The sequence below is a fragment of the Gadus chalcogrammus genome, chromosome 14 (assembly GCF_026213295.1).
Source record: "Gadus chalcogrammus isolate NIFS_2021 chromosome 14, NIFS_Gcha_1.0, whole genome shotgun sequence".
In the NCBI taxonomy this organism is placed as follows: domain Eukaryota; kingdom Metazoa; phylum Chordata; class Actinopteri; order Gadiformes; family Gadidae; genus Gadus; species Gadus chalcogrammus.
In genome coordinates, this window is record NC_079425.1 from 19,990,461 (window position 1) to 20,002,620 (window position 12,160).

General features: G+C 45.8%; 2 protein-coding genes across 3 annotated transcripts in view; one reads left to right on the forward strand and one right to left on the reverse strand.

Moving 5' to 3' along the window:
* Positions 1-132, forward strand: part of scg3 (secretogranin III) — an 18,471-nt gene extending 18,339 nt beyond the window's left edge. Inside the window, exon 12 of one of the 2 annotated variants that reach the window (XM_056608267.1) lies at positions 1-132. This exon is cut by the window's left edge and continues 839 nt beyond it. The gene's annotated coding sequence lies outside the window, so the exon portion shown is untranslated. The other variant, XM_056608268.1, reaches the window with a different exon arrangement.
* The window catches only part of lysmd2 (LysM, putative peptidoglycan-binding, domain containing 2), a 6,137-nt gene extending 121 nt beyond the window's left edge, over positions 1-6,016 (reverse strand). The window contains exons 1-3 of the mRNA XM_056608269.1: positions 5,552-6,016; positions 4,074-4,429; positions 1-925 (exon numbers count right to left, since the gene is read on the reverse strand). The exon at positions 1-925 is cut by the window's left edge and continues 121 nt beyond it. Of these exons, the coding sequence (XP_056464244.1) occupies positions 874-925; positions 4,074-4,429; positions 5,552-5,797 (654 nt within the window). The 5' untranslated portion in view covers positions 5,798-6,016 and the 3' untranslated portion in view covers positions 1-873. The remainder of the gene's footprint in view (positions 926-4,073; positions 4,430-5,551) is intronic.
* Positions 6,017-12,160: the final 6,144 nt, after the last annotated feature.

Here is a 12,160-nt window from a genome sequence, read left to right on the forward strand (position 1 = left end):
AAAAAATATTTTTAACTGTAAATAATTGTGATCTTTTAACTAACTTGTACAAGGAATTAAAACATTGCCTTTTCTTTACACGTGTTGGTTCTGGTAAAACTTAAACACCCAGTCAACTTACATACAAGCAGCCGTTCATAATACAGAATACCCATATAATTTGGTGTAAATATTTATTCACTCAAATTCAACAAAGTAAAACATTGATTCGGAAAATGTATTCCATTCACTTAAATATTACATTCACGCTTCAAAAACGAGCCCCATTGTTGTTTAGTCCCTTCTGTTTCCACATAGATAAGACTTTCAGGCAAACCAGACAAAACAAGAGAAAAAATATATATTTAAAAGGCTTCAGCTTTTGTTGGGTACTCAGAGAGAAAGTAAACAGAAAACAATTTCAAGAATATAGCTCTTATGTTTACATTGGTATGGACTCTATTCTAGGAGGGGATTTACAGGTTAAGAAGCTGTTTGCCTATCAAACTAATCCTGCTGGCATTACTTAAAACCGTGCTTACGTGTGTGCACACGTTTGTGCGCGTGCATGGGTTTGATGGTGCACTGTGATGATGATTGTGTAACAACTCTCTGTATGACTTAAAAACAACCTCAACGCAAAGAAAACAACAATGACAATATCAGGGAATATATATCAGCGCAACATCAATAAATAAAAAGGCGAGATGACATAGGGGTTCAAACGGCTCTGGTAAAAGAAAACAGGGAAAGAAACAAGAGGCAAACATGTTCTCTATCTCTCAGTATGAGTTTTTGCGGAGAGAGGGAGCGAGAGAGAGAGAGATAGTGTACGGGCTTATGTCCACAACAAGGCTTCAGGTAAACGAGTGTCCCTCTACATTTCCGTGTCCTTTAGATCTCCTGGTATGCCGTCGTGGTGACGGTAAAGTCCTCCTCGCTGTCCCTGAAAAACAACAACAGATATTAACGATTAATGTAAGCGATGTTATATCAATTCATGCATTACTTCATCTCAACACATAGGCCGGGCCTAAAGGAAAGAGCCGTTTATATGTTGACTAGTTCCAATATTGTGTTTGTCAAACTATAGAGAATAATACAGAACATATGGAACTTTAAACAGAAAAATCGCATACTAAATCGCATATTGGTCTAAATAATCTTAGAGTATTTCCCCGAATCGTTCAGCCCTACCAGATATGAAACCAAAGGAACCCATGGTGCTAACGTCAAGGCTGCAAGCACAAACACGTTATACTTTCACTCCTGCTCATCGAGTTTCTATCTAGTTTAGCTTTCTCTTGAATTGGTGCAAACTAATTAAACCAGTAAACAGAGCACCAATGTGCCAACGTTCAACATCCAGTTGGGGAATGCGTCTTCCCTCGTCCATATGCTCATATGCTCAAACATAAACCTCACACAATCTATGAGACACACAGGCCAAATCAGGTCTTCAATTTGTTTTTTCGGTTCTCATGCTTCATTAAATCCTAGAGACAGAACAGGCTGAAGTGTGCGCTGTAATACTGTGATTCATGTGCGAGTCACAGACACGCTTCGATGATCCATGATCATGATGTGCTCAGGGAGATGATGGAATTAGCTTTAAAGCTTTAACTCTGACAAATAAATGTAAAAAGGTAAGAGTAGGCCTTTCAGAGGCCACGGGGCCTTTGTTGTTTATATATAAATAAACAGTTAACGGAACAAGCATATGATCACATTTGTCTTCTCATTAAAACTACAGAACATAAACACTAATACTTTCTTTTTTTGCCTACTAAGGACAGCATTTCTTTTACATACCGACTGCTGTAATGCATAATTAACATGATGCAACTATTCAATGAATGATACAATACATTCAATTGTACACTTCATCCTGCGTAGTGAATACAACAGCAGCTTCTTGTATTTAAGAAGGCAATGAGGGAAGTGAGATAAATGTGGCTCGGCATGTCTAGAAGAGAGAGAGGGAGGAAGAGGGGAAGCGGTTTTCAAGTATTCTGAAGTGGTTTCCGCTCCACATATAGCCATCATGATGAATACAATCATTAGCCGGTTTTTCAAAGGTCATTTTACTCTGAGGTCGACAACAAGCAGAGTTTCTGTGTACGGCCTTTCGGAAAACACACTGTAGCCCTGGTTATGCCATTTATTACAGTGCAGTGTTTCCCCCAGCACTTTACCGCTTAGAAGGCTTCCTCACGCCAGTCGCCTTAACTACACCCCCCCCCCCCCTTTTTTTATTGCAAATATTATATAAAAATAATCACTCTCTGTGTATAGATCAGGCTACATGGCAAAATAGGATTAAATAGTCCACCTGTAAAAGGGTGGACCATTTACCCTAACCAACACATTTTCTGCGGTAATCCCTGCAGTGTATTATTACACTGCAGGGCACATAATGGAATAATATAGATGTGTGGGAAGCCATATGCATTGTTATGGGTGTTGATCAATGGGCGAAAAACACAATGTTGTGAAACGCCGTATTCCATTGAGCATTCTAATAGGGACGTTCATTTTCTAAACTTAAAGCATTCACCATAACATTAACAATCTTCTTAACGCGCCAAAAATAAACAACAGTCCCTCGTTTTTGACACACACAACGAACAAGCTTGTCAAGGGCCCGTGACTGCAGCGGCAGCAGCATGAGCTCCAACCAATGAGTGCTCCTCTGTCCCTCCCTGGGCCTGGCCGACCGGCTGTCCCACTGAGTCTGCGCATTCCAGACAGGCTGCCGGGATCTCAGCGTAGGAAAGGATCGAGAGAAGGACCACGCTTGTCTGCACATGCACCTTCCTCCACGCCTCCCTCCACATACCTCGACGCATGCACCACTCAGCACGTGGACAACCGCCAGGATGGATTCACTGAAACTATCTTCCATTCCCATGATCCTCTTTCGTCATCTGATTTTTTTGCCACAGGGAAGGAGTGGTATCCTATTCTCCCGGCGGCCGCGACATTTCAACACCTATTTTGAGTCGGTGGCATGTCATACCCTCTAAAAGCTTAAAGGGGGACTATTTTACCACCAGGTGTGCGTGTGACCTCTGACATCACAATATCCTGACTTCCGTATGCTGGGATAGATAAGCCTACCAGTGGCTACAGCCCGCTGGTCAGGCTGGTTGGTGGACTGATCTAGCCGGCATCCATCTAGGTGGACCCTCCCACTGCTGATGTCACAAAGTCACAGGGCAGGGCAGAATGATAAACAGCCGGACTGTTTGGTCGCAGAAACACAGCTCTCCGCAACCCCCTACACAGACACAACGCGGGTGACCCAGCGGCACGCTGCACACCGCAGTCTTATCTCCATGACCCTAACCGGGAGCCTACAGCTAGATGGGGAGCAGCTGTACCAGGGTCACAAATTCGTCACGTATACACACTGTAGACCCACCGTCAGCCACAACAGTGTTAGCAGATAACCCTAACCTCGATTGCATGAACCTTCAATAAAGAATCAAAATATTCACGGCGGTTCTCTGACGCAGTGGGGACTATCTTGCAACACACACACACACAGCGGGGAAACGGCAACCCCTTGGGAAGACCAACACTCCAATCGTTCAGCCAAATGACCGAGGCCGTTTGCCTTTGCGCAGAGGGCTTGAACAAGCAGCCACATCTGAAGACATACACTCCCAACTGCTAAGCCAAAAGGTCTGCTGCCGCTCTTTCACACACAGATCTAGTATACAAAGGCAACTTATGAACCAGAGTTCTCGCCCTGGTTCTTCCCTGGTTTAACCCTGGTTCTTCCCTGGTTCTGCCCTGACTCTGCCCTGGTTCCTCCCTGGTTCTTCCCTGGTTCTTCCCTGGTTCCTCCCTGGTTCCTCCCTGGTCCCTCCCTGGTTCTTCCCTGGTTCTGCCCTGGTTCCTCCCTGGTTGTTCCCTGGTTCTGCCCTGGTTCTGCCCTGGTTCCTCCCTGGTTCTTCCCTGGTTCTGCCCTGGTTCCTCCCTGGTTCCGCCCGTGTTTCCCTCTCCGTGTGGGCCTGCACCTCCCAGAGCGGCGGTGGCGGCCGATGGCAGCCGCCGGCCGATGGCAGCCGCCGGCCGAGTGTCTCTACCTGTGCTCCTCCTCCTTCAGCCTGCGCGCCGCCTGCTTCGACTGTTTGATCTGCAAGTCCAGTCTGTGTAAGAAGTCTTTGGCCGACAGCTCCTCAGGCTGGGGCCGGGGCGGGGGGCCGGGGTCCGCCGACGGCGGCGGCGACGGGGCCGGCGAGGGGCCCCCCTCCCCCACGCTCTCCGTCCCGCGGGGCGCGTCCCCGCCGCGGGGCAGCGACCCGGGCTCGCCGTCGGGGGACTCCGGGTACAGGCCGTTGAACTGGTAGCGCCTCTCCGACAGGACGGGGATGCTGAGGCTGGCCCGCAGGAAGATGCAGTCGTTGCCGAACAGCTTGTTGGCCCGTTTGATCTGCTCCGTCTGAAACACACGTCGGAGAGGTGTAGAGGCTTACGTTTCCACGTCAACGCAACGCAACGACCACGCCGACGCTTCAACGTTCAGACATGAACCTGCGTCAGGTTTTAGCGAGCGGACCAATCACAGCCCTTGCTGCTGCGTCGCCTCGATGCAAGGTTACAATTTTTGGGAGGCGCACGTCAGGCCCTTGCGGTGGACGCAACGAGGGTCCGCAAGGACGTAAGGGCTCATTAAACCCCCTTGAGTTGTGTCGACGTGGAACCATAACTAAGTCTTTAGTCATGGCCGAGGTGATGCGAAAAGTGGTGCAATAAGGCTAATGGACGTTTCTTGCCTGTTTGTAGGACCCAAGCGTTCTTTCTTTGACTTGTCAGGACTCGCGCATTTGGTACCTGAGGTTAAAACTAAGTGTACTTAAAGAGTTGAGCTCCCGCACTCAGAGGCTACATTGAAGTGCTCCTGTTTGTAGTTTCGTTTCAGTTTATGACCTTGCCCAGTTGGCAGAAGGTCTTAGACGAAAAAGGAATTTGTGGTTATGGTTCTGCAGTGTAAGGTGATGGATGTGGGAGTTTTCCTCAACTTTTGACATGCATTCATTCTAACATAAAAAACATGGACATGCAAAATAACAAGGTATTTTAATTTAAAAAAAAGTTTGATAAGGATGTGTGTCTGTGTGTGTGTGTGTTTGTTGGACAAAGCGTTGTGCAAGACAAGACTGATCTCTTCCGTCTAAACTGGAATGTCCTGTATGCGCCAGGTTTTATTCTGGTTAACTGGTTCCCCACCCTTCAATAAAGAACAAGCCATGCTAAACGGATCCATACAGAAGTGGACTAGTCTAGTCCCACGGCCTGATGTTTAACTTGATTCTTCCGTTAATGTTTGCTAATGTACCCACAAGATAACTCAATATAGCCTAGTCAATGATCATAGCGCTCAGCCATTATCTTAAGCATGTATGTGTAAACATTCTGGAACGAATGCTATTCTTAGAAAACGTGACAAGCGGAGAGAGAACAATGTGGGATGGCTTGGACTGGCTGGAAGGCACATCATTGTTTCTTTCATGTTTCATGTACCTCACAAAACGATTTTTCGTGTTTCATATTGCAATCTTACCGTTACTCCGTATTTGAGGGCAATCCCTTGCAGTGTATCACTGTCGGAAACCCGATGCTCTATGAATTTCTCTCCCAGAGACGCTGCGACGCTGGCCGTGCTCCCGTACGAGCGGATCTTTGTTCGGGCCAGGCTCTGGGACAGTTCGCTATCTGACTCGGAACCCGACCTGGATCTGGGAAAGATAGGCTGCCCGAATCGTCCCCCTCCATCCCGCAAAGACAACACAGGCGAGAACTCCGCCATCTTCTCTTGAATAAATAAAGAGCGTGATTGCGTTGCTCAACGCTGCGGTCGACTGGCCTCAATAGTAAATTGCGGTTACCGAGGCCGTAGGAAAGCTTGTCATCCCAAGTATGATATTGTATGGTAACTTTAGGGACTGGGGCATGTTGGAGCCCGCTACATCCCAGATTTCCTTTTTGTCATAGATCCGCTACGTTGACGTAGTGGCGTGTAGTGCGCCACTTGTCTCAGTATCGGGCCATGCCATTGGATACCCGCTAGGTTTAGGCCCCGCCCACTCTCATATCGAGTACCAGAGGCAGAAACAAGCCCTGTGGCACCTAACAGTGGTACTGAGCATCCCATCGATGTCTCTTAAAAATAACTGATATAATATAATAAAGTAACCCTAACCCTAATTGTATACAATATTAAAAAAACATTATAATGTTTGTATAATTATAATGGTCTGCTAAAAGTCCAAAATCATCTATGAATTGTTATGATGCCCAATACATCCGTTGCTCAGAGCCAAACAGAGGGACGTCAGCGGTGAGGTGGGCTGCCTTCACATCGGAGGGAAAATTCAGCATGTCCAGTTCATCCGCCCAAATTCCCCCCGCCCCCCCTCGTGGCCATCCATGTTCCTTCTGGTCCATCGTAATGTCTGCCCTCCCCAAGCACTTCCGGTCCCTCTTGCTGTTGTTGATTGTACTAATTATCAGACAGTTAGATGTGGTTTCATGCATTTTCCCCCTCCCTGACAGATCCTTGTCTCTGCAGCCCACTGTTAGTTGAGGACAACTTTCCCCTGCCCTCACTTCCCTCCCTGCCGGATCCCTTCATCTGACCCCCAGTTTTAGCTGATAAATAATTTTCCCCTTCACCCTGCTCTATCTCTAACACCCCTTTGTTCTTAAAACTATTGATCAACAGAGCAACTGGGGAGTTTTCATTAGCATCAAATGTTCCCTTGTCTGACAGCCCAACAACAACCAAAAGGCCTGGGCTGGGCCACACCCCACTGCTAGTTGATGGCCGCCCCTCACCCCTGTCCTCATGCCCCTTCCTGCCAGTCGCCCACCTCTGTCCCTGTTTTAGTTTGATTTAGTTCATCGATGTGTATTCACCTTCATCCTGCTCTCACCCTCCCTGCCAGTCGTCTGTCTCCAACCCACAAACAGTCCTCCACAGCTCCCTGTCTCTGACCCCCACTTGTAGTTCATTGAATTATCCCCCGCAGACCAACATGTCGGGGGTCCATCTTGCCCAGGTTTCCCCTCAAATTCTTCCTTCCTATTGATTGGTTACCATCTGTCACTTCAGGATTCATATTTTTCCATTCTATATTCTTTGTAGTCCCACACAATCATGTTGTTATTGAGCAGAGCAAGACTGCGATAAAGATTGTGTGTGTGACTGTGTGTGTGTGTGTGTGTGTGTGTGTTGCCACGATAAGTGAAATCTACCCTATCTTCACAATAGCATTACAGAGAGTCTGCAAAAGAAGAAACTGCTGTATTGTAAACCTCACCGCTGGGTTCCTTGTCAGGATTGGATATAGGGTATGGTCTGCAACACACTAACAGCAGTAGCATAAGCCGGCGGTAGAGAGGAAGTCAATAATTAACCATCTGCAAAAAGAATAGAGGCAGGAACCATAAATGAATATGGTTACCGAGATACGCCAACTAATAGCCCATTGGATGGCCGTGACCTCGCGTCTCCCCATTGTAAGTACACTGTCTGCAATTTGCAATTATTCTGGTCTCATTATAATCCCTGTCCTGGTCACATGGGCACTTTTAACATGATTATGCAGAGCCCTGGGAAATCACGAAAAATCGCAACAATAATATCGTCCCTTTTTAAATGAAGTTGAGCCATGTGACGACATCAGGTACGCAATCCCAGGTTGTTGTGAGCACACGATACCACAGAGAAATATGAGTACTGTTCAATTCTTATGCCGCCAAGGCGACCATACGTCACACAGGCGACAGGTGCATCCCCGCCCTCCATCTCCCACACACACACACACACACGCACGCGCACACACACATACACAACCCAACCCCCCCCCCCCACACACACAGACACAGACACAGACAAACACACACACACACACACACACACACACACACACACACACAGTTCCTTTATGGAGTCATTTAGTCAAAGACTCATGGGCTCCAATACCAAACATGGTGTCTGCAGGATTGATCATTCTATTACCCCTCCCTTGGAAATCCCATTAACAACTGAGAGTTTATCACTGTTTGTCGTTTTTTATAGAGTTAAATATAAATTGTATGCTTGGAGGCCCCCACGTTTCGGAATCTATTCATTCCCTCCCTGCAAATAAGACAGAAAGGGAGAGACACAATGATATTTCTCTGAATTGTAAGTAGGAATTTATGTATGCTTGCCTAGCCTCTGAGACTAGAAGTTGAAAAGTTTGTTGCACTTGCCTGTGAGACATCTACCTCTCCTTTGGGGGGCTTGATGTTTCGTTGTGTAAGACCATTTGACAACAATGATATCTTGTACACTACCATTTAAAATTCAGTATGAAACGTATTTCTGTTCCCTTTGCTCCATACTAACAAAAGGAACTGAGAGCCCTCCGCATTGTTTGTACAGGAAGCATCTGGGTAAGGGTAGGGGACATCCCACATGTTATTATCACCAGTACTGATTGTGTAACCTATGCAAGGTGACCATATGTAATTTGAACCTTAAACAGACGGCAGATGCTGCTGCTTCTGTATGGCTGAGTTGAGAGAGAGAGAGAGAGAGAGAGAGAGAGAGAGAGAGAGAGAGAGAGAGAGAGAGAGAGAGAGAGAGAGAGAGAGAGCGAGAGCTAATGTTCAATGAGTAATCTAATTAGCCATAGAACAAGCATTGGGTTACAAAGGAGAAAAGCAGTGGTAGGTATTAGTAAGTCTTAGATTAAATTAAGCTTTTCTTGGAAATTACAAACAATGTCACTGAAGCTGCAAATTGTGATGTGTTTGAATTGGAGAAAAGCAAACATATAGGGGAAATACAGATAACAATTGTATGCTCAACATGCTCAGGACCAAACAGGACCACACTGGAATCAGTCTATATAATTAATAATACTCATATGTTGCAGCTACCATACATAAGATAACGTGTCACATTTCCACAATAAAGCAACTACGCGACTGACCTACAAAGCTTATCCAATGGCCATCATCACAATTCTGAAACACTAGCGATGAGAGAATGGAATCGAGAAAATGTATATCTGGCGCTACCTAGTGGCGATTGTGTAATGTCGTTCGAGTAACTTCCAAAGGACAACATGCGTTAGACTCCAGTCATGTATTACGTTTTATAGATTCTACAGCACAAGATGCATGGAACGTACTCTGTGTGTAATGTGGATGAAGCCTCAATAAAGACAGGGCCTTTAAAAGGGAGTTCATAATCCTAACCACATCCATATCCACATAACACCTGTGACCTGACATATAAATGCACCAATGCACATCTGTTGTTATAGCATGGACTGATTTGTGCCATCTTTCCAAGTCGGACTTAACGCTTCCCCCTCTCTGATTAAACTTGTTTTTCTGATCTTCTGGATACAGAGGATAACACTTTCAATAAATCTGAACCAAACCAACTACAAATGCTTCCCTGCAGTCTAAATACAACACAAGAGTAGGGTCGGGCTTCAACAGTTGGGACCAACTGAACATTTTGGTTTAGCCAGTTGAAGATCTCCTTTCTCAGTGCTCCTCGACATTGTAGACCCGACCTGTTCTGGTTTCCCCTGGTCTCTTGTTGAAGGCCCCTTACCGTGTCCTTCACAGACCGGAGAGGGCTGCTGAAAGCCTGTCCTTTGCTTGTGGATGCATAGAAAGCAGTTGCTGCTCATGAATGATGAATATCTATTATTGATGCAATTAGCCAAAACAGATATTGAGTTACAATGGAGAAATGTATTAACCTGCTTCTATGATTAAGTGGGTCATTAGTCTTTATTCGGAAATTGCATGAATTCAGCAGCATCGTTTGAAGAGATGTTTTCATCAACAGGAAACATTAGAATATGAACAAAACATCTGCTCTCGCCGAAGTGGGTTTATATCTCGTAATGACTAAACCGTATGAAGCCATATGAGGACAGGACATATAAGTACATCCAGCAATTGGGATCCTGCACTGGCCCTCAATATCCACTTCGCGGCAGTGTTTCACCATAAAACACGCTTCCACACTATGCTGACGTTTTCTTATTCCGTTCCTCTTTGTCATGGTAATTTGTGTAAACGTAATGTGAATAATTACCCCTGTAATTAAATATTATGTATACGAATAATTGTTTAATTTCTTTGTAACAATAACCTCTTAAGTTTTCCATAGTTTGTCATGAATGCATTTGAAATGAAGTAACCAAGACAGTAATTCATATTTTCCATCAAATGCAAAAAAAGGCAAAAGACAAATTAGAAGAAACCATGCTGTAGGGCGTTCTAGTATGCTTCTAGTGTAGGCCTACATCTGCTAGCCATTACTATTTAGACAGAACATATGTTTGACTCATGAAGATGATTTTAGAATCGTACCTCTGCGGCTAACCCTCACTTGCCACGAATACACCAACCCCCGGAAAAAATGTGATTGAACCTGCAATGATGTAGTTTATTTCCGTATCCTCCATGTGTGCGGCGCTCAGCATCTCCTCTGATGTAACCTGCAACCCGTGACCCACCCCCCGGAATCCCATTGGAGCGCTCAGATCCCGAGCCAAGTTAAATCAAACACTCACTCGGAGGTGTAGCTCAGCCTGTGTGTATATTTGAAGGCCTTCTGAGAGGAGGTGCGCTGATTTCCATTAGGGGGATCTTGCATAACACCACTAGCTGTCTGCCTGTGTCTGGAGAACGCCCGCCATGCTGTGCCAAAAGAGCTCCACTCTCTCCACCTGAACACATCTGCATCCGGAAGAGACAAAAGTCTGTATTCTATGGGATGTACGTGTGTGTGTGTGTGTGTGTGTGTGTGTGTGTGTCTGTGTGTGTTAGCTTTACACCCTCAACTAGACCACCTTCACCCACAACACAAAGGGCCACAGATCTTGTTTTGATGAAAGGAGAAGGGAGCCCCTGATGGAAAACATTTTTGAATATCATGTCATCTTATCGTATTTGAGAGTTTAGATTCAGATTGGAGATGGGGAACAGTGAGTTCCTAGGCATTGTATGAGAGCCAATGTGGAGGAGCCCAGGATAAGTGTTAAGCAATTATTTCCAATTAGCTTCATGACCAGTAGGGCCAATCACATCCCAGAGGAGCCCCATGAGGAAGCAGAACGCAGTGTCTGGTGGGGGTCAGGGTTAGCACTGTCAAGCTAGTGTTGGATAATGGAGACTTGATCAGGTCCAAATCAGTTTATCTCTCCAACCACTATCCTCTGGATAAATTCCCCTGAAGAGAATCTTCTTAACGAATCTTAATTCACGCCAATAGTGGCCGAGGTACTTCTCTGTCTCTTATTGCCACCTCAATCTGTTGACTTCGAGGAGGTCAGAGATTGCCAGCCCAGAGGGCTGATAGTGTGTCACGCATCAGGGTTAACATTGCACACTAATGACTCACTGGACGACTCTCGTTCAACTGTGAGAGGGGAGTGTAGCAGACCTGGTCAGGAACAAAGCAGCAGTGTGAGCAGTAATGGGCGGGCTGCTGCCAACAGCTCCATGCTGCCATGCAAAGTGACGTCGCTATGGACACAAACAGAAATTACCTATGGAAAAAGTGTTTTTCTTTCTTTCTTATCATTTACCCTAAAACGCGTCAGGGCATGCCCACTGAGACACGCACATCTGTAAACCCCTGTCCGCTACTATTAATAACATCATGACGCCACCTCTCTTCATGTGAAGGCAGGTTTGTTTTGGAAACAATCGCCGGTGATCTCATCCTGGTCCGCGTCACCACTTGGATGGATGGATTATTCTCATATCCTAACAAGCCAGGAGACAGAAGAACAGTTTGATTTATGCCTTGCTCAAATGGGTCAACGCCAGAGCGTCACTTAGGCCCTGCAGCCATATTTGATGATGCTGTTCATATGCTTGTATCAAACACGCTAGTAACTTATGGCAGACTCGCGGACCAGAGCCATAAATCTCTCCCTATAATACTACCTACCTTACCCTGTTTTACGATCAAGCAGTTCCCCCTTTAACCTCTTGTAGACTCTTATCATCTGACTCATGTTGACGTGAAGTATAAAGCCGCTGAGGGGTCCGTTTTCCGATCTATTGTTTGACTGCATAAGTGGAACGGGCTCGAAGTATCTCTGGATGTAGATCCTCTTCCACGTTATGCTACTCTAATCACAGC